Source organism: Mercenaria mercenaria, chromosome 15 (assembly GCF_021730395.1).
Source record: "Mercenaria mercenaria strain notata chromosome 15, MADL_Memer_1, whole genome shotgun sequence".
NCBI classification, from domain to species: domain Eukaryota; kingdom Metazoa; phylum Mollusca; class Bivalvia; order Venerida; family Veneridae; genus Mercenaria; species Mercenaria mercenaria.
Genome location: NC_069375.1, coordinates 8,131,457 through 8,153,996, shown reverse-complemented (window position 1 = coordinate 8,153,996; position 22,540 = coordinate 8,131,457). Strand labels below are relative to the sequence as shown.

The window sequence follows — 22,540 nt, the reverse complement described above, 5'->3', positions numbered from 1 at the left end:
GCACCTTTAGAAACTCACCATTTTCAAGGAACTATTACATAATCTTCGTTTGGATGCATTTGCAATAATGCCCCAGTTTTGAACTTTCACAGAACTAGGTGGAACATAGTTTTCGGCAATTGTTTATTTTTATTTCTTTACAAATGGCATCCATTTTTAAAGGAGGACAACCTTTTTAGAATATTTTAAGTATCCATCATACAGGACAGTACAGTAGAATATGTAATGGTCAGGTAGATTGTTGGTAAAAATGTTATATTTGCTTTAATCAAATATTGCTGTGTTTTGATGTTATACTCCTAAACCTTATCAGTTAGTTTTCATGAAATGATCTGTTCTGTTTTCAGACCCTGTTGAGAATATGGGATTGTTTTCTGTTGGAAGGTCCTAAAGTTTTATTTCGATTTTCTCTTGCCATACTGAAACTGCATGAGAAAGACATTCTACAGAAGACAGATACCATGGGGATCATGAAACACCTGAAGGCATGTGCTAAACTGACATATGATGTGGAGGGATTGGTTAAGGTGAGTTAATTGACATATTGGATATAATGAAACATCTGAAGGCATGTGCTAAACTGACATATGATGTGGAGGGATTGGTTAAGGTGAGTTAATTGACATATTGGATATAATGAAACATCTGAAGGCATGTGCTAAACTGACATATGATGTGGAGGGATTGGTTAAGGTGAGTTAATTGACATATTGGATATAATGAAACATCAGAAGGCATATACTAAACTGACATATGATGTGGAGGGATTTGTTAAGGTGAATTAATTGACATACTGGATATAATGAAACATCTGAAGGCATATGTTAAACTGACATATGATGTGGAGGGATTGGTTAAGGTGAGTTAATTGACATATTGGATATAATGAAACATCTGAAGGCATGTGCTAAACTGACATATGATGTGGAGGGATTGGTTACGGTGAGTTAATTGACATATTAGATATAATGAAACATCAGAAGGCATATACTAAACTGACATATGATGTGGAGGGATTGGTTAAGGTGAATTAATTGACATATTGGATATAATGAAACATCTGAAGGCATATGTTAAACTGACATATGATGTGGAGGGATTGGTTAAGGTTAATTGACATATTGGATATAATGAAACATCTGAAGGCATGTGCTAAACTGACATATGATGTGGATGGATTGGTTAAGTTGAGTTAATTGACAAATTGGATATAATGAAACATCTGAAGGCATGTGCTAAACTGACATATGATGTGGAGGGATTGGTTTAGGTGTGTAAATTGACATGTTGGATATAATGAAACATCTGAAGGCATGTGCTTAACTGACATATGATGTGGTGGGATTGGTTAAGGTGAGTTAAAATTGGATATAATGAAACATCTGAAGGCATGTGCTAAACTGACATATGATGTGGAGGGATTGGTTAAGGTGAGTTAAAATTGGATATAATGAAACATCTGAAGGCATGTGCTAAACTGACATATGATGTGGTGGGATTGGTTAAGGTGACTTAAAATTGGATATAATGAAACATCTAAAGGCATATGCTAAACTGACATATGATGTGGAGGGATTGGTTAAGGTGAATTAATTGACATATTGGATATAATGAAACATCTGAAGGCATGTGCTAAACTGACATATGATGTGGATGGATTGGTTAAGGTGAATTAATTGACATATTGGATATAATGAAACATCTGAAGACATGTGCTTAACTGACATATGACATGGAGGGATTGGCTGACATTTTGGATATAATGAAACATATGAAGTGGTGAGAATGGTCAAGATGAGTAAAATGACAGGTTGAGGATCATGAACATCTATAGGCATGAGCTAAACTGACATATGATACCATGGTATCGATTGACAAGTTAACATTCCATTTTAAGCATTGGTACTATCACGTGACAAGCGTACTCTAACTGAAATAGAGAATGGTTTTAGAAAGTTCAACATTTCCCTACAGTATTCTATATGTAGGTGGGACCTAAGACATGTTCTCTAACTTAGTTAGAGTACGGCTTATAGCCACGCCTCTTCCTCAGTTGAAGAATATTACAGATAGAAGTTAACAGTTATAATGACACTGCAGGTGAACCATGATACAATATGTGTTAATTGACAGATTCAGTAACCTGAAATATTTAGAAATAGAAAAACCTTTAAATAACTTCTTCTCATGAATTGCTTGATGGGTCTCCATCAAACTTGATCTGTAGCATCATAATAAGGTTATCTCCCCATCAATTTCAGATTTTAGGGGCCAGGAGGTGTAAAAATAGAAAAACCTTCAAACATCTTCTTTTCAGGAAAAGTTTGATCTTCATTGGACTTGGTCTGTAGCATCATCATACAGTTCTCTCCTAAAGCTGTTCCAAAATAGGGGCAGTTAGTCCCATTTAGGGGTTGCTTGAGCTAAAATAAACAGTACCTTGAAACACCTTCTTCTCGTAAACAGTTTTATTGATCTTCATCAAACCAGGTCTAAAGCATAACTGTAATGTCCTTTCTTCTTATACAAATGGGTGCACTTTTTTGTGCCTCTAGCGCTAAAATTATGAATACCTTTAAAAGTTTTCTTCTCTTGATGTGCTTGATGAATTTAAATCAAACTTGGTATGTAGCATTTTTATAAAGTTCTCTCCCAGATTTGTTCAAATGGGAGCACTTGGCCCCTTTGAAGGGCCACTGGAGATTAAAGTAGAAATGTTTATAAATGACTTTTTTCCTTGAACCACTTGGTGGATCTTCATTACACTTGGCCTTGGCATCGTTTTATGGTCCTCTTTCAAATTTGTTCAAACAGTGGTAAATGGAAAAAAACATCAGTTGAAAACTAATGACCATTACTCCCTTAAAGGGAATTTATTTGTGTAACATGAACTATTTGATGATACTGACTGTTCTTATTTTCTCCTGCAAAGCAGTTCTATGGGAGTATGAATCGCTGGTAGTGAAATATTGTTAGATTCTTACACTGGTAACTGTTTGACAATAAGAAGGCTGTGCCAAATTAACATGTAAACACTTATTTGAGAGCCAGATATTCCCATCCACACCTGCAACCAGTGATAGAATCTTTTTCTTTCATGTCATATTCAACAAACAATAGTAAAAAATAAAATCAGACAAATGACTTTCTTTATAGCACTGTTCAAATTAGTCTTTAGACAGTTTTTTTAACCTTGAACCCTGTTTTACTCAGTGACAACCAGTCAGATGCTGTAGCCTTTAGACTGGTTCTCAAACAGTTTGTTTTTTTAAATCTTACAAACCGATTTGCTCAATAATCACCACTCAGATGCTACAGTTTTAAGTATTAGACTGGTCCTCAAACTGGACCCTTGTTTGTAAATAAAACTTATCACTTATCATTTATTTTAGCTTGCATTTGAAGGTTTGAAACCTTTTCCGAAGCGTAAAGATATTCTGTCAAAGCAGACTTGTTACCTGAATACCCTGAAAGAGAAATACAAGAAGAAGGAATTACAGAGACTGGCCTTCGCTGAGAGAGAACAGCTGGTATGTATTGTTGATATTTCAACACATTGAACAGTATAATTGCAATTTAGTACTCAAAGACAGCTGTAGGAAAACAATAATCTTAGTTAAAATTTGAGTCATTGTACAATTTAGTTTAGTTATGTCCTCCTTTGAAGTACTTTGCTCATGTTGCTAGTCCATCTTGTTTCTAATCAATAACTGGAGAACACTTGGTCCTGCAGTTGTCAGATTTCATAGGATCATAGCCTGTTTTCAATAGATGACCCATTTTGTTTTAGGGTATGAAGGTCAAAGGTCAGGGTCACTTTGACACTGAGACTGAAAGGTTTTCTGATGATTATCTTGAGAATGCTTAGGCTTATATTTATCAGATTTCATATGATGGCCTTACATTGATTTTGAGGCCAAAGAATGGATTCATATCAAGAACTGGAGAATTCTTGGACCTACTGCCTTCAGACTTCATAGGTTCAGGACATGATTCCTTAGCAGTTAAGAATCAAGGAGTGAAACTGACCCAGTTACCTCAGACAGGTCATCACTGGGGCATATGTGTTTTACAAACAGCTCTTGTTCAGTGTGACATTGAACCTCTCTGATCAGATCCTTGAAAACACTTTAAATTACCACAACAACCAAGTTACCTTTCAAAAGGTCATTTTTTGAACCCTTTGACACTAGTTTAAATTTAAAATGTATGTTTATTTTGTAGTATATGAATATGGAGACAGAATGTGGACCATTTTTGGGCATTGAATGTGCTGTTGCTGCCTCAGAAGGTACAGTATATATACTTTGTACTAATTGGCTGTCGTTTTATCTCACCTGAGTACAGTGTTCTAGGTGAGCTGTTGTGATTGACCTATGTCATGGTGTGTCATAAACAATCTAACTATATTTACACTCAAAATGTTAATAGTTTGGCCCAGTCTTACTGAAACTAAGAATATTTGACTCAGTAAAATATCACTAGGTTATCTGTGCATTAGGTTAAATCATAGAAAAGCTAGTAACATTGTAAAGGCCACAGTTTTACCTGATGTTCATGAAATTTGGTCAGAATGTTTAACTCGATCAATTTTAGGTCAGACTAGAAACTGGGTTATGTTGAATTAAAAACTAGGTTAAATCGTAGAGAAAAACACATTTTCTACATGACTTACAGAAAACTTTGCAAGGCTGTTTGTCTTCATAAAATCCTAGTCAAAATTAAAATTGGGTCAACTTGGATAAAAAGTAGGTTATGGTTATAATAGTTAAACTTTGTTAAGACACTCCATTCCAGAGGCCTTTTTTCCTAACTGATACATGTAACCTGACTAGAATATTTGTTTTGTTGAAAAATAGGTTAGGTTCAGAACTGGTTCATCAGGCAAAACTGATGATGTTGTTCCCATGCTCTGGATTTAACATTTTGATGAAGAAATTCCATACTCAGAGCAAACATTTACCTAGTGTAATTTTCGGCAGTGTCTCATTGCCTTCTTCAGCACTGACTGACCGGTTATGGTAGGTCACGTGATGTAGGAAGGTCAAGTGATCGGAGGAGAGGTCCGTAGATGGGGGGAAGCTCCAGGCCCTCATCTGGATTGAGTGATGGTCTCCGCTGTTTTATTTCTATAGCCTCTTTGACTTAAATAAAAAGAAATAAAACAGCGGAGACCATCGCTCAATTGAGACGGGGGCCTGGAGCTTCCCCCAGTCTACGGACCTCTCCTCCGATCACGTGACCTTCCTACGTCACGTGACCTACCATAACCGGTCAGTCAGTGCTGAAGAAGGCAGTGAGACACTGCCGAAAATTACACTAGGTAAATGTTTGCTCTGAGTATGGAATTTCTTCATCAAAATGGTACATCAGGGGTGGAGAATTAGGTCTGTCAGTCAGATCACTGGAAAACCTTGTTAGCATGTGAGGCCACATTATCTACCTGATTTCTATGAAACATTACAATGTTTGTCTCAGATGAGTGATCTAGGGCCATCATGGCCCGTTAGTTACTCGATAGTTTGCATTTGTTGTAGAGAAAGTTTTTAAAATTCTTGATAAGTTCTTCATTTTCTGACCAGCTCTGAGGCTAGGTATAATGAAAACTGGTTAAATACTACCGTATATCCCCGGCCATACGTCTAGAATTTTTGATCAGAATATATGTTCTGAATTCAAGGGTCGACTTATGGCTGCATAACTAAACGCAGTCATTATCCTCTTTCAAATTTTGGGATCGAACGCAGTGCATTCTGAAGTTTGTGTAGATATTTTCGCCATTTTGGTGAAGGGAGACTACTCTCCGTGCTTATTGTTTAGGCTAAAAACTACAATTGCCGTTACGCTCCATAGTTACCCTAGTTAAACAAAACTAATTTTGTATAAATTTAATAGTATTTTTTATAGTATTTTGAAGAAAGAAATATGAAAAATCGTAAATCTTATTGAAATAATGAAGGATTGTTATTTTTTAGAGATGGAATTGTGAACAATAAAACTTACACAAGGGGTATCGCTAATTGCTGATAATTAATGGCCATTTGATCTGTAAAGTTAAAAAGATCATAACAAAGGCGATTATTGGTTTGAATTGAGATATTATTATTGTGTGTTAATCGATTGATACATACCAGGGGTATACATAATGCTACCACCTATTGTCACAATCGGCAACAATTAATAACCGTTTACTCAAACTGATCCGATAGCAAACTTCAATCTCGCTATTCAAAGCTAATTCAAGTCAATTAATTCTAACCGTTTATAGCTTTCAAATGTATAACTCCCCTTTGCTTTGAAAATCCGCCACTTCGAAAGACTGTCATTGTCTTGACAAGTTGTAAACAACATTCCAGGTGTTGTTTTGATGTGTGCCGAGATAAATACCACTGGAAACAAATGGCCCTTTATCGATTTATGGTTGGCTAAGGGCAGTTTGATTGACAGCGGAGGGCGGGGCAAAGACAACATAATGCGATACAATGCATTGATCTTTTATCAAAGTTGTTGACAGTTTTATTGCGCACACACTTATCAGTTTTATTATCATATTGGATTGTTGATCCCTATGACCCCCAGATTTCACAGGCCGATCTACTTTCATTATTGGCAGATGACAGTGATTCCGATAGTGAGTTCGAAGGATTTTAATGACTGAGCAAAACGAACGTAGAATACCGGTAACTGTTTGAAAACAAATCTTGTGTGATTATATCCGTAATTATTATACCCCCACCAAACATGTTTGAGGAGGGTGTATAGGAGTCAGTTTTGTCGCGTCCTGTTGCGTCACGTTGCGTCCCGTCCCGTCGCGTCCCGAAATCTATTATCTCAGTTATTACCAAATGGATTTGATTCAAACTTAAAATACATGTTCCACCTTATCACCCACATCATGTGACACAAGGTGCATAACTCTTGACACCAAGTTTTCATGAATTATGTCCCCTTTTACTTAGAATTTAAGGTTAATTTTGTTGTATTTTCACTATATCTCAGTTATTACTAAATGGATTTGATTCAAACTTAAAATAGATGTTCCACCTCATCACCCACATCATGTGACACAAGGTGCATAACTCTGACACCATTTTTTTTATGAATTATGCCCCTTTTTACTTAGAATTTAAGGTTGATTTTGATGTATTTTCACTATATCTCAGTTACTACTGAATGGATTTGATTCAGACTTAAAATAGATGTTCCACCTCATCACCCACATCATGTGACACAAGGTGCATAACTCTGACACCAATTTTTCATGAATTATGCCCCTTTTTACTTAGAATTTAAGGTTAATTTTGTTGTATTTTCGCTATATCTCAGTTATTACTAAATGGATTTGATTAAAACTTTAAATAGTTGTTCCACCTCATCACCCAGATGATGTGACATAAGGTGCTTAACTCTGACATAAATTTTTTATGAATTATGTCCCCTTTTACTTTAAATTTAAGGTTTATTTTGATGTATTTTCACTATATCTGAATTATTACAAAATGGATTTGATTCAAACTTAAAATAGATGTTCCACCTCATCACCCACATCATGTGACACAAGGTGCATAACTCTGACACCAATTTTTCATGAATTATGCCCCTTTTTACTTAGAATTTAAGGTTAATTTTGATGAATTTTCACTATATCTCAGTTACTACTGAATGGATTTGATTCAGACTTAAAATAGATGTTCCACCTCATCACCCACATCATGTGACACAAGGTGCATAACTCTGACACTAATTTGTCTTGAATTATGTCCCCTTTTACCTAGAATTTAAGGTTAATTTTGATGTATTTTCACTATATCTCATTCTGATTGGCTTAGAGCCAAAGGGAAGTAACCTTTTTTTAACTTTTGTACTGAGTTTCTTCCCCTTAAATTCCATGAATTAGTCTATTTTTAGAAATCCTATTTTTAGATTTTCAATATTTTAGGTATTTTTCTAACTTTTTAGCTCACCTGTCACAAAGTGACAAGGTGAGCTTTTGTGATCGCGCGGTGTCCGTCGTCCGTCAGTGCGTCCGTGCGTCCGTAAACTTTTGCTTGTGACCACTCTAGAGGTCACATTTTCATGGGATCTTTATGAAAGTTGGTCAGAATGTTCATCTTGATGATATCTAGGTCAAGTTCGAAACTGGGTCACGTGCCGTCAAAAACTAGGTCAGTAGGTCTAAAAATAGAAAAACCTTGTGACCTCTCTAGAGGCCATATATTTCACAAGATCTTCATGAAAATTGGTGAGAATGTTCACCTTGATGATATCTAGGTCAAGTTTGAAACTGGGTCACGTGGGGTCAAAAACTAGGTCAGTAGGTCTAAAAATAGAAAAACCTTGTGACCTCTCTAGAGGCCATATTTTTCATGAGATCTTCATGAATGTTGGTCAGAATGTTTATCTTGATGATATCTAGGTCAAGTTCAAAACTGGGTCACGTAGGGTCAAAAACTAGGTCATTAGGTCTAAAAATAGAAAAACCTTGTGACCTCTCTAGAGGCCATATTTCTCAATGCATCTTCATGAAAATTGGTCAGAATGTTCATCTTGATGATATCTAGGTCAAGTTCGAAACTGGGTTACGTGGGGTTAAAAACTAGGTCAGTAGATCTAAAAATAGAGAAACCTTGTGACCTCTCTAGAGGCCATATTTTTCATGAGATTTCATGAATATTGGTCAGAATGTTCACCTTGATGATATCTAGGTCAAGTTTGAAACTGGGTCATGTGGGGTCAAAAACTAGGTCAGTAGATCTAAAAATAGAAAAACCTTGTGACCTCTCTAGTGGCCATATTTCTCAATGGATCTTCATGAAAATTAGTCAGAATGTTCATGTTGATGATATCTAGGTCAGATTCAAAACTGGGTCACGTGGGGTCAAAAACTAGGTCAGTAGGTCTAAAAATAGGAAAACCTTGTGACCTCTCTAAAGGCGATATTTTTCAATGGATCTTCATGAAAATAGGTCAGAATGTTTACCTTTTTGATATCTAGGTCAAGTTCGAAACTGGGTCACGTGGGGTTAAAAACTAGGTCAGTAGATCTAAAAATAGAAAAACCTTGTGACCTCTCTAGAGGCCATATTTTTCATGAGATCTTCATGAATATTGGTCAGAATGTTCGTCTTGATGATATCTAAGTCAGATTCAAAACTGGGTCACGTGGGGTCAAAAACTAGGTCAGTAGGTCTAAAAATAGAAAAAACCTTGTGACCTCTCTAGAGGCCATATTTCTCAATGGATCTTCATGAAAATTGGTGAGAATGTTCAGCTTGATGATATCTAGGTCAGGTTCATAACTGGGTCATGTGCGGTCAAAAACTAGGTCAGTAGGTCGAAAAATAGAAAAACCTTGTGACCTCTCTAGAGGCCATATTTTTCACGAGATCTTCATGAAAATTGGTGAGAATGTTCACCTTGATGATATCTGGGTCAAGTTTAAAAGTGGGTCACGTGCCTTCAAAAAGTAGGTCATTAGGTCAAATAATAGAAAAACCTTGTGACCTCTCTAGAGGCCATGTTTTTCAATGGATCTTTATGAAAATTGGTCAGAATTTTTTATCTTGATGATATCTAGGTCACATGTGCTCAAAAACTAGGTCACTATGTCAAATAATAGAAATAACAATGTCATACTCAGTTGAACACTGGGTCATGTGGAGATAGGTGAGCGATTCAGGACCATCATGGTCCTCTTGTTTATAATAAGTCCTTTGTAAAAAGTAAAAACATTTTTCTGTGGTAACATGGGTCGGTAAGACATTTTTTTGTATTCACTTTTAGTGTATCTCTAATATTAGAGATTTAATATATTTACTAGTATTACTATACTAGTATTATACTAGTATTACTTATATGTGGAAGCCCAGGATGAAGTACTCCAAAGTATTTTTAAGATTTCTTATGGTTGCCATTCTTCTGTGACAAGACCGTATGGTGGGGGTATGAGTCACTCCTGTGACAGTTCTAGTTATTGATGAAATTACATGACTGTATTTTTTCGTGCTTATTCAATGTACGCTAATGTACGCTAATTAACAAAATATTTGTCTATTTTATATGTTATAAACACATTTTTTGGTGACTTAATAATGGTTGAAATAAAAGAAAATCATGATCGTTTATTAAGACTGAGTTATTTTTCACGCTTATTAATGTACGCTAATTAACAGATGTTTGTCTATTTTATCTGTTATAAACACTTTTTTGGTCACTTAATAGTGGTTTGAAAAAAAAATCATGATCGATTATAATGTCATGTAATAAAGAAATAAGTCTTTTATTTTTGTTTTTTATTTTTGTTTGTTTATGTATGCCTTGACTCTCAAACTAACAATACATTTTAACACTATTACGGCACAAATAATTTATCGCGGAAACGTCACAAAGATGGTGCACGGAAATATAACAGAAAACAAAAAAGATAATTTGCTGGAACCAAAGGTTTTTTTACATTATTTTGTGCCATAGTAGTCGTTAAGAGGCATTGTTGTTCCTAACTTTCCAAAAATTGTCCATTAACGATGGTGAGAAGAAGAAAACAACTTTGCCCAACGTTGACAAACTGCAAAATAAAAAATCGCTTGCATAATTTTGCTACCAAATCCAAATGTTTCCAGCATTACACTTGACAATTTCAGCATTTATGATGCCAGGTGATCTAGATCGATCTAACCCTCGACTTATGGTCGGGGCAACTCAAAAATCTTAAGATTTTTATCCAAAGTAGACCCTCGACTTATGGCCGAAGTAGACTTATGGCCGAGAATATATTGTACCACAGACTGGACTCTGACCAACTCTGTGGCTTTGTATTATGAAAATTGGTAAAAAACTGCTGCAGGACAAACACAAGTCAGAAACCTGCTGTTCAACATTTTAAAGGAATTCTCGGTGTGTGTTCACGGAATAGCTTGGAGATTTTTTTATACTGTTTTACTTAGACAGTTGGAAGAAACCAAAAGGGGTTATTGGAGGGAATGAAATTATGCTGTGAAAATTGCTGTATGACTATACGTAAAGTCTTGAAAACATATGGCAAATTGTCCTAACAAGAAGTTAATCATCAAACTTTATTTGTTTAAACGTTCAAACAAAAATGACTAAAATTTGAAATTTAAAATAGTATTATGTCAAGATAGGGAATAACTATAAAAATATTTAATACCATCAATGCTCCTATTTGAAAGTTCTGGATATATTTTCAGGAAAGGTGTGGTTTTGTTATGGTGACCAGCATATAGGGAGGCTGTCTTATGTGTCCTGTGAGCTGGGAACCATGTGTAACACTGACTTCAAGGTATGTGCATGAATGAAGATGGACTTTCACTTTATCTATAGTTACATAGCCAAAACCTTTAAGAGATGTCCGCAGGCTTTCTCCTTTAAAGAATTTGCTTTGCTCTTTTATCCTTTTTAGCTCACCTGTCACAAAGTGACAAGGTGAGCTTTTGTGATCGCGCGGTGTCCGTCGTCCGTCGTCCGTGCGTCCGTCCGTAAACTTTTGCTTGTGACCACTCTAGAGGTCACATTTTTCATGGGATCTTTATGAAAGTTGGTCAGAATGTTCATCTTGATGATATCTAGGTCAAGTTTGAGACTGGGTCACGTGCCGTCAAAAACTAGGTCAGTAGGTCTAAAAAAAGAAAAACCTTGTGACCTCTCTAGAGGCCATATATAACACAAGATCTTCATGAAAATTGGTCAGAATGTTCACCTTGATGATATCTAGGTCAAGTTTGAAACTGGGTCACGTGTCATCAAAAACTAGGTCAGTAGGTCTAAAAATAGAAAAACCTTGTGACCTCTCTAGAGGCCATATATTTCACAAGATCTTCATGAAAATTGGTCAGAACGTTCACCTTGATGATATCTAGGTCAAGTTCGAAACTGGGTCACGTGCGGTCAAAAACTAGGTCAGTAGGTCTAAAAATAGAAAAACCTTGTGACCTCTCTAGAGGCCATATATTTCATGAGATCTTCATGAAAATTGGGAAGAATGTTTACCTTGATGATATCTAGTTCAAGTTCGAAAGTGGGTCACGTGCCATCAAAAACTAGGTCAGTAGGTCAAATAATAGAAAAACCTTGTGACCTCTCTAGAAGCCATATTTTTCATGGGATCTGTATGAAAGTTGGTCTGAATGTTCACCTTGATGATATCTAGGTCAAGTTCGAAACTGGGTCACGTGCGGTCAAAAACTAGGTCAGTAGGTCTAAAAATAGAAAAACCTTGTGACCTCTCTAGAGGCCATATATTTCATGAGATCTTCATGAAAATTGGTCAGAATGTTCACCTTGATGATATCTAGGTCAATTTTGAAACTGGGTCACGTGCCATCAAAAACTAGGTCAGTAGGTCAAATAATAGAAAAACCTTGTGACCTCTCTAGAGGCCATATTTTTCATGGGATCTGTATGAAAGTTGGTCTGAGTGTTTATCTTGATGATATCTAGGTCAAGTTCGAAACAGGGTCATGTGCGGTCAAAAACTAGGTCAGTAGGTCTAAAAATAGAAAAACCTTGTGACCTCTCTAGAGGCCATACTTGTGAATGGATCTCCATAAAAACTGGTCAGAATGTTCACCTTGATGATATCTAGGTCAAGTTTTAAACTGGGTCATGTGCCTTGAAAAACTAGGTCAGTAGGTCAAATAATAAAAAAAACCTTGTGACCTCTCTAGAGGCCATACTTTTTATGGGATCTGTATGAAAGTTGGTCTGAATGTTCATCTTGATGATATCTAGGTCAAGTTCGAAACAGGGTCATGTGCGGTAAAAAACTAGGTCAGTAGGTCTAAAATTATTAAAATCTTTTGACCTCTCTAGAGGCCATATTTTTCAATGGATCTTCGTGAAAATTGATCTGAATGTTCACCTTGATGATATCTAGGTCAGTTTCGAAACTGGGTCACGTGCGGTCAAAAACTAGGCCAGTAGGTATAAAAATAGAAAAACCTTGTGGCCTCTCTAGAGGCCATATTTTTCATGAGATCTTCATGAAAATTAGTGAGAATGTTCACCTTGATGATATCTAGGTAAAGTTTAAAACAGGGTCACGTACCTTCGAAAACTAGGTCAATAGGTCAAATAATAGAAAAACCTTGTTACCTCTCTAGAGACCATATTTTTCAATGGATCTTCATGAAAATTTGTCAGAATTTTTATCTTGATAATATCTAGGTCAAGTTCAAAACTGGGTCACATGAGCTCAGAAACTAGGTCACTATGTCAAATAATAGAAAAAACGATGTCATACTCAAAACTGGGTCATGTGGGAAGAGGTGAGCGATTCAGGACCATCATGGTCCTCTTGTTTCAAAGACCATCACAGTAATGTGCCTGAATATATAGCAACATCAAAATTTACCTTGTTTGAAACTATGTCTTACATATTTTATTTACAGCTTGATTCCCGGCTGATGTGCATGTATTTCATGGGTCAAGAAGAGTTGTTACTGGGAACCATCTCGTGGATGTTGGTGTCCGTGGATGTGAACAAACATGAACAGATCTGGCAGATACAGTTACATGATGCTATATTGTCTGTGTGTTGCTATGACGATGAAGATATCATGGCAACCAGAATATTCTCTGGTCTTGCAGATGGTACAATAGCTGTCACAGAGGTAATATAGAGGTAATATACCTGCTACACCTGCTATACTGTTAACACACTTATATCACTATGGCTAAATACTAACTGTTTCTGACGTTGATCAGTTTGAGCAAGACCTTTCTCCAATTTTGTCTTGTATTGAAGCCAATGAGCCAGCTGGTCAGCTGGCTATATGAATGTCAATGGAATTCTCAGATACCTACTGTTCCCTTGTAAATGATTCCTTATGGGCCTTTTGGGGTCTTTCTCTACCAGTAGCTCGGCAGTCATTATATTGCCAATTTGCACTAGTGATTTCATGCCAACAAAAGATTACAAAACTAAAGTAATACAGAAACAAAATTTAAATATTTATTCAGAAGATTGTACGGCAGCTTCAGATTTTTGAAAATATTTTCTTATGAGGAGCAGTCTAGTGGTTAAGGTGTTGTTCACTCTGCCCAGGCGTCGTGGGTTTGAGCCTCACTGGAGTCTCAACAAGACTTTCTCATATGACACCAGTACTAATGTTTAGCTCAGCTAAGCACCAGATGCTCAAGATGAACTGTTGTGATCACTGTCAGCCTTTTTGTCTATCCATCTACACTTTACTTCAAGCAACATCTCCTCTTAAACTGTGTGGTGGAAATAGAAGAAACTTTGTCTGGATGTTCCTTGAGTAGTCTTCTTTCAACAGTGTTCAAACTGTTTCACTTGGTTTTACATAGGGGCCTCCAGAGCTAAAAATAGAAAAAATGATCCGATAACGTCTAAACCAAAGGTCAAATTTTGAAATAATTTCACACAAGTAGTTGTTATGTAACCTTCTGCCAAGATTATTCAAATTATTCTTATGCGTCAATACTGGCCACCAGGAGCATGGTCACTTTTCCCTGTATGTATATAGTAGAAACTTTAAAAATCTTCTTGTATGATATAGTGAAAATTTTAAAAATCTTCTTGTATGAAACTGTTGCTCCAAATTTAAAATAATTTCGCACAAATGGTTCTTGTGTCACCCTCTGCCAAGATTGTTCTAATTATTCTGATTCTTCAAAAGACATGTCAGTCAGAGGGTGTGGTCACTTTTCCCTATATGTATATAGTGGAAACTTGTATGAAACTGCTAGCCTGATTTTAGAATAATTTCACACAAGTGATCCTTGTGACCCCTCACCAAGATTGCTCAAATTATTTTGATTATCAAAACACATGGCTGCCAGGCGGCGTGGTCACTTTTCTTAACTTTAAATATCTTCTTGTCAGAAACAGCAGACCCAATTTTAGATAATTTTGCACAAATGTTCCTTTGGTGAACCTGCATGAAGATTGTTCAAATTATTCTGATTCATCAAAACACATGGCCACCAGTGAGGATGTTTGATATTGTCTCTTAGTATCCTATAACATGATTCCCCAAACCTATAATATTCCTTCCCCACCCCCATCTTAACACACACATTACCAGCCCATATTTATTTAGTAGAAACTTATACATACAATATTGTACTTGAAAATTTCAAAAAAAGTCACAGACATATTCCATGCCTAAACTGTTCCTGCAAGCGGTGTAACTCTTTTGAGCGATCCAGGGTCATCATGGCCGTCTTTTTCCAGGAAACAGACTGGAGAGCCATTGCAATCAAGTTAAAATGAATTTAGTATAAACTAAGTTTTCTTGCTTCATGGCATAAGATTTTATCTCTGCGCTAATATTATCCAATGTTTTCTGAGTCATTCTCCAAAAGTACAATTACATATGACAACAGAAATACACAAAATATTTACAACTGTTTATTTTTCCTTTCAGAAACCTTTCAGTAAAACAGAACCTAATGTGGATGTTATATATGTAGCAATTGGTCAAGCTCCTGTCACATGTCTTATGTTGCTAGGTGATCAAGTATGGTGTGCCAGTGGGAACACAGTGGCAGTGATACATGCAAAGTAAGTGAAATTTGTATTGTATGTAGTGATTGGTGGGGCTTATGTCACATGCCTTATGGTGCTAGGTAATAAAGTATGGTGTGCCAGTGGGAACACAGTGGCTGTCATACATGCAAAGTAAGTGAAATTTGTGTTGTATATTGTGATTGGCCAGTGTCTATGTTGCTAGGTAATCAAGTATGGTGTACCAGTTTGAACACTTTAGTGTGCCGCAAGGTCACTGTAGCATTTCTGCAAATTTTTAGCTCACCTGAGCCAAAGGCTCATGGTGAGCTTTTGTGACCGCTCAATGTCAGTCGTGCGACGTGCGTCGTCCGTCCGTCAACATTTTCTAAAAAAACCTTCTTTCTTGAAAACCACTGGGCAGAATTACACTAAACTTCACAGGAATGATCCTTATGTGGCCCCCTTTCAAAATATTTCAAAGAATTGAATTCCATGCAGAATTCTGGTTGCCATGGCAACCGAAAGGAAAAACTTTTAAAATCTTCTTGTCCAAAACCGCAAGGCATAGAGCCTTGATATTTGGCTTGTGACATTATCTAATGGTCCTCTATGAAGATTGTTCAAATTGTGCCCCTGGGGTGAAAAGAGACCCAGCCCCGGGGGTCACAAGTTTTACATAGACTTACATAGGAAAAAACTTTAAAAATCTTCTTGTCTAAAACCACAAGACCTAGGCCTTTCATATTTGGTGTGTAGCATTGCCTTGTGGTCCTCTGCCAAAATTGTTCAAATTATAACCCTGGGGTGAAAAGAGGCCCTGCGCCTGGGGGTCCCAGTTTTATATATACTTGTATAGGAAAAAACTTTAAAAATCTTCTTGTCTGAAACTGCAAGGCCTAGGCTTTTGATATTTGGTATGTAACATTGCCTTGTGGTCCTCTACCAAAATTGTTCAAATTATAACCCTGGGGTGAAAAGAGGCCCTGCCCTGGGGGAATCTCAAGTTTTACACACATATATATATATATATATATATATATATTTTTTTTTAAATCTTCTTGTCTGAAACTGCAAGGCCTAGGCTTTTCATATTTGATATATTGCATTTCCTTGTGGTCCTCTACCAAAAGTGTTCAAATTATGCCCCTGGGGTGAAAAGAGGCCCTGCCCTGGGGGGTCACTTGTTATATGAGTTATATAGGAATAAATACTTCAAATATTATCAGATCATATTTCCTAGACTGCTTAATTAAAATTACCTGATGACCCCAAGTGATTAGGGGTCACTTGACTGTGACCTTGACCTACTGACCTACTTTCTTGTTTTTTGAGATACAGCCTTGAAATTTGGATGACATGTACAGGTTTGCACACTTATTTTAAATCTGACTTTCAGTGACCATGCATGTGACCTACTGACCTACTTTCTAATATTTTAGCATCAGTTAGCCATTTTAAATGTGGCTCTTATTACTCAGGTGAGCGATTCAGGGTCATCTTGACCTTCTCGTTAGATTTTAATGCTGTTAAAACACTGCAATGTAAGAAGTCAAGAATTTTTATACATTATAAATGCCTTGCAATGTGACACCAATTAGAGTATATCTATTTACAGAACACTTGATGCAATGGACACATTCTCTGTATCAGTAAATCCCTATGATCATATCCTATCATTGATACCTAGTGAGTATGGCATCTGGATCTCACTACGTGGTTCATCCATCCTTGAACTCTGGGACCCGCACACACTCAACTGTCGTATGCTGTATGATACAAGAACTGACAGATACCCGCAGCTTAGAAAGGTCAGGAAATGATTTGTTTTATTGCTAATTGGTAGATTTTGTTGCTGTAGATACTATGTTTAGATCTGTTTTCAGCTGGTCTATACAAAGACTATGGAGAGCTATTCTGTTCCTCCTGGCATCTGTATCTGCACCTTGGTTAAGGGTTTGATGCAGTAGAGCTTTCACTTGAGTCATTAATACTCTAACAAAGGAAACAAAACATTTTATGTGCACATTTCACTATCCAGCACGGAAATAGTAGTAAAATTAGTGCATACTGTAAAATGAGACAATATTGGTAGCAAAATTTTTTTTGCAGATTTTATGGTATTGTGTATTTTTTGAAAACCAGATCTTGTAAAAACATATTTTAAAAGGATTTTGTGGAAAAACTTTACAGCTTAATTGACGATTAAACCTATAAATTTTAGACTGCAATTAAATTTTGCAAAGCTTTAGTCTAGTATTTCAGTATATTGCAGAATTAATATTTCTGTTGTATATAACATCATGGTCTTTGTCACAGACTGACTGTAAATGTTTTCAGGAGGATGATACATATTTCAATCGAGCCCGCATCACCTCCATGTTAGCCAATGGCAGCAAAGTATGGGTTGGTACAGGGGAGGGAAATCTGATGGTGTATGAGATCCTCGAGTCAGCACAGTTAAAGACACCAACAGAGTTGTCTCCCTCAGTGGAAACCTCATCAAGCATGTCTTACATAGCAAGACCTGAAAAACAAAAAGGTATGTAATTGTCTCATTTTTTTCTAAGAAAATCGTGCTTGAAAATAAATGCATGTACAATCCTTTCTAAAGGAATGAGTGTCTCAAAGGGTAAAATAGTGTCCGCTACTTGGGGGTAATCTTAAAAGCAGTTAGGTAATCATAGTTCAGTTTTCTTGACTGCATATCTCTCTTTAGTGAACTTCACAGATATCACATGGTTGTTACTAGCATCCATATAACTGAAAACTTGTTTGTATACTTGTATACTGTACATAGTTAACTGGTATACCTTTGTGTGAAGTCAACACTTACATGACTAAATGTACAAGGCTAATGCTATTTGGTACTATTTGCACTTCAAAGCAATAATATAATTTGCAATTTATGTGGAACCTGTTCATAGAAAACAAAGGGGATCAGCAGTTTCAGTCTCTTTCAAATTGGTTATGATGTATTTTAGTTTCTACGTACCTGCATATAGAAAAAAATAAATGAGTGAGTGGAGACAGAAAGTGCACATTATACACAGTCATCAGTTTTATAGCTGTGAAAATTACCAACTTTTTTATGTGTAGTACCATTTTCAACAATATTTCAAGTATAAGTTGACTACCTGATATCACGATATTTTTAACAGATTAAGAAAATGTTGATACACATATACATGGCTGGACACCTAGGTGGGACATCAAGTAGATCACCAGAATATGAACTGTGAGGTCATCCCTTCATGAAGCAAATGATGTGTTTCACAGTTTGACAGAGGTCCTTATGTCTGAAGCCAATTGTCCTCTACCTGTGATCCATGAGAAGTTGACTGTTACTTGCAGAGAACAAGTCAGTACTACTAGTGAATTAACATACACAGGTTAACAGACTGCCATGAAAAATTCCATTAGATCCACAGCAGATAAGTAAACACAGAAATATAATGTGTTTTGACCATGAATTTCAGATATTCCTAGCTGTGAACTTGCATCAAAATTGAGGAAAGTTTACCATCTTCATGAGATAAATGCAGATTCTACTGAAGATTGCAGACAGTCAGTGCCTGGTAACATTTTATGTTATTACTAAGTAGTCTGTATTTTCATCAGATTCTGGGCTTCATGCTTTCATGAAAAAATTTATTTCTGTGTGCTATCTAGGCTGAAAAGAAATTTCTTTAAACAACATTTAGTACATTGTGTATTCAAGAAAGTTGTTTACTTTGACATTGACAGTTAATATCAGATGCCTTTTTTTTGTATAATTGAATTTCTGGTTATCATAAGTACCTTTTTCAAATGTACAAGGTTGCAGTATACATTTTAATGAAACTTTATTCTGAGACTACAGTCAGTTATCTCCATCAGGCCTTCAGGTACAAACAGTACTTGTCTGTCACAGTTCTACAAGTGTCATCAAATAATCTTAAAATTTGTAGGATGTCAGAGCTAGCTTAAACTGTTGTCTTCAGAAATCTCTTTTCCTAAAAAAACTGGATATTTCAAACAGACAAAGAATTAACAAGCCTTTCATACCCTTTGTGTTATCATGGTATTTTTTCCTTTCTGCCATAAATATAAATGCAGGCATAGAATCCATGGAAGCATTTCATATAATTGGTTCATTCTGAGCAACTCACACAGTAAATCGAGTTAATTCAAAAGTTTGAAAACTTTGCCATTATTAAAATTTGTAACTGTTTAATATAAAGAAAACTTGTATATTTTTCTTGAAGGAGAGCATAGAGTGAAACTGGGCAGTGTAAAACCAAAGGATGGTAGGACTAGAGTAGACAGTTCTGTCTCATCAAGTGGAGTGAATAAAAGGGGAAATAGGTTGAAAGTACGGAGGCGAAGCTCTTCAGAAAACGACCTTGACATTCTATATTTAACTCATTATCAGGAAGATACAGAAAGGCTGAATGCTGCACACAGTCGACATTGTTCAGAAAACAATTTAGAGCTTTTGGAAAAGGAAAGACATATTAGTTCATGTGACTCAGATTTTATGCTCGATCACGTTCTTGAAGATGAGATGGAACAGGAACTGGAAGCAAATGCTCGCAGGGAGAGTGTGCCAATGCTGGTGAACGGGGACATTGTAGAGTATGTAAAACATAAAATATTGGAAAAGAGATTGAGTGAAAAAAGGATTGGATGTAACAGACAAAATAGTGAGAAAAGAGCTATGGAACAAAATGGAGGTATTTCTGATGTTGCTCTTAGACAAGTCACCTCAGACTCTAGTAGAAGTGATGAAACTGGCTGTGATTCCAAAACATTGTCAAGGAAAAGCCGAACGAGTACATCATCTGCACATTCAAACACAACTAAAAGTGGAAGCTGTAGTTCTTTAACCAATAAAATAGCAGAACCCGCTGAAGCTGTTAGTGAAGACGATGAGTATGAAGCTGAGCTAGAAGCTAGAGCAAGAAGAGAAAGTCTGGTAAATACAGAAATTGAACAAAAAGCCTTAGAGATATTGGAAAGCAAGATTGTTGATGAAGGTCCAGAAATTAAAGATTATAGAGATAAAGTACATGATGGTGAAATAGTAAAGATTTGTCTTGATGCAGTTGTAGATCATATTAATGAAGAAAGGATGGAAAAAATAGCAAGACGAAACAGTTTACTTGGAATAGATGATGATCATTTTGATGATAGTTACCTATCTAGTAGCCCATCAATGTCATTAACGCCTTGTCATTCCCCTTATCTGGAAGACAACATGGATGTTTCAGCAGATTTGCCAGCTGCTGATCATGTCAATGAAGAAGAGATAAAAGAAGACAAGCCAAGAACGACAGCTCTTGGTATGTCTATAGACAGCACAGACGACAATGCTACAGGTGAGAATGTCTTGATGGAATCTGTTGAGGAATCACCTGAACCTGTGGAAAACATTGAGGTTGTAACAGCAGGTGAGGAAATGCTTGGAAAGAGGAGAAGATCAAGTGTGTTAGAAGATATCAGTATTTTGTGTTCAGACTGTAGAATAATGAAACAGAAATGCAGTGAATGTGCAAAGTTATTGAAGAGTCAGGAATCGTTGAAGATAAATGAGAGAAGACTGTCTAGAACAGACTCAGCTGATAGTGGTTTGGTTGGGAGTTTCACCAGTGAGAAAAAATCTTTGACAAAGAATGCTGGAAAATTGAATGGTATCAGAGATATGAGTCAGGAAAGTAGCACTGGAGAATGGTTTTGTTCTAATGAGAACAAAGAAAATGCTAGTCATAAAGTTTTGTGCAATACAGATAATGCAGTTGAAAGCATGCAACTGAGGACTGACTTGAAAATGGAAAAAAATAAACAAGGAAGTGATACTGATTTGGATGAAGAACAAGTGAATGATGATAATGAGAATGCAAATAATGAAAGTAGACAGGTGAAAGTTTTTCCAAGTGGGAAGTCTGATAAAAGGGACTTTACTAGACAGGAAAAAGTTGGTTACTGGCTACATTCACTGTCACAAACAAAGAAAATGGATAATGAAGGAATGAGGTTAGAAAGTCAAAGTCATGACACAAGTAATATAAACCAAGAAAGAGGCAAAATGAATAAAGAAAATGTTGCAAGTGTTAGAGATGGAAGTAGAGCCTCATTTGAAAACTACAGAAAGTCATCGAAAGGCTCAGTTGGAGATGAGGAGGTGTTTTACAGTGCTGATGAATCTCCTAAACATGTCACTGGAAAAACGAGCCCAGAGAGGCCGGGGACTTTAAATTTATTAAGACAAGTAACAGCAGGAATCAGGGGAAGCAATAAGTCACAAAATGCACGGCCATGTAGTCGATTAGAATCAGGTGGTTCAGATGGTAGTTCAGGGAGGACACAAAAATCTACTTCAGAAATTCATGTGAGCAAACATGATTCAGGTATGTAGATCTCTTACATAAAACTTTTATATCAAAACTGCAGCAAAACTGACCTACCCGGTATGTATATCTTTCCATGAACATTATCTAAGGTCAAAACTAAGACACTTAGAATACCGCTATGGAGGCTTTAGTGATCATTACGTGTTAAATATAGATATTTATAATCGAGGCAGTTTACCTCGAGTAAAACGTTACAAACGCTTCTCAATATTCATTGTGAAAAATAGTAAAAACAATTCATTCTCGTGTGTTTCCATATCATTTAGTCTGTCAGTAATTAAGTTTCAAAGCGATCTTAAGAAATATAGCGTTAATTTGCAGATGTCTAAAAAAAAATCTCCTTTTTAAGTCGGCTAAACGCTGTCAAGCGTTTGATGAGTCCTTGCTATCGCACGATTTCTCATTCTTAAATGGCCTCACAACGAAGTGATGTAGTTCCATTAGATTGTCTCTAATTTCAAAGAGTTCATTGATCGAATGAAGTTCATTTATGTCAATCCTATTTGCTATGACCAATATACGATGTAATCTGTCATATTTATGACTTGTAATTGTGCAATACTCAAATAAAGCCACGTATTTTCTTTCGCGGTAACTCATTAAGCATAAACACGCATAACGATTCTGCGGGATTTGGTAATACATTTGCGCATATGATTAT

The 22,540-nt window shown here is 36.3% G+C and overlaps 1 protein-coding gene across 5 annotated transcripts in view; it reads left to right on the top strand.

Moving 5' to 3' along the window:
* Positions 1 to 22,540, top strand: part of LOC123534907 (uncharacterized) — a 233,292-nt gene that overhangs the window by 187,017 nt on the left and 23,735 nt on the right. For all 5 annotated transcript variants that reach the window (XM_053524488.1, XM_053524491.1, XM_053524487.1 and 2 more), the window contains 10 exons: positions 348 to 527; positions 3,393 to 3,530; positions 4,225 to 4,291; positions 11,208 to 11,299; positions 13,407 to 13,628; positions 15,408 to 15,544; positions 17,106 to 17,298; positions 17,828 to 18,029; positions 18,967 to 19,065; positions 19,735 to 21,876. In XM_053524488.1, coding sequence (XP_053380463.1) covers positions 348 to 527; positions 3,393 to 3,530; positions 4,225 to 4,291; positions 11,208 to 11,299; positions 13,407 to 13,628; positions 15,408 to 15,544; positions 17,106 to 17,298; positions 17,828 to 18,029; positions 18,967 to 19,065; positions 19,735 to 21,876 — 3,472 coding nt within the window. The remainder of the gene's footprint in view (positions 1 to 347; positions 528 to 3,392; positions 3,531 to 4,224; positions 4,292 to 11,207; positions 11,300 to 13,406; positions 13,629 to 15,407; positions 15,545 to 17,105; positions 17,299 to 17,827; positions 18,030 to 18,966; positions 19,066 to 19,734; positions 21,877 to 22,540) is intronic.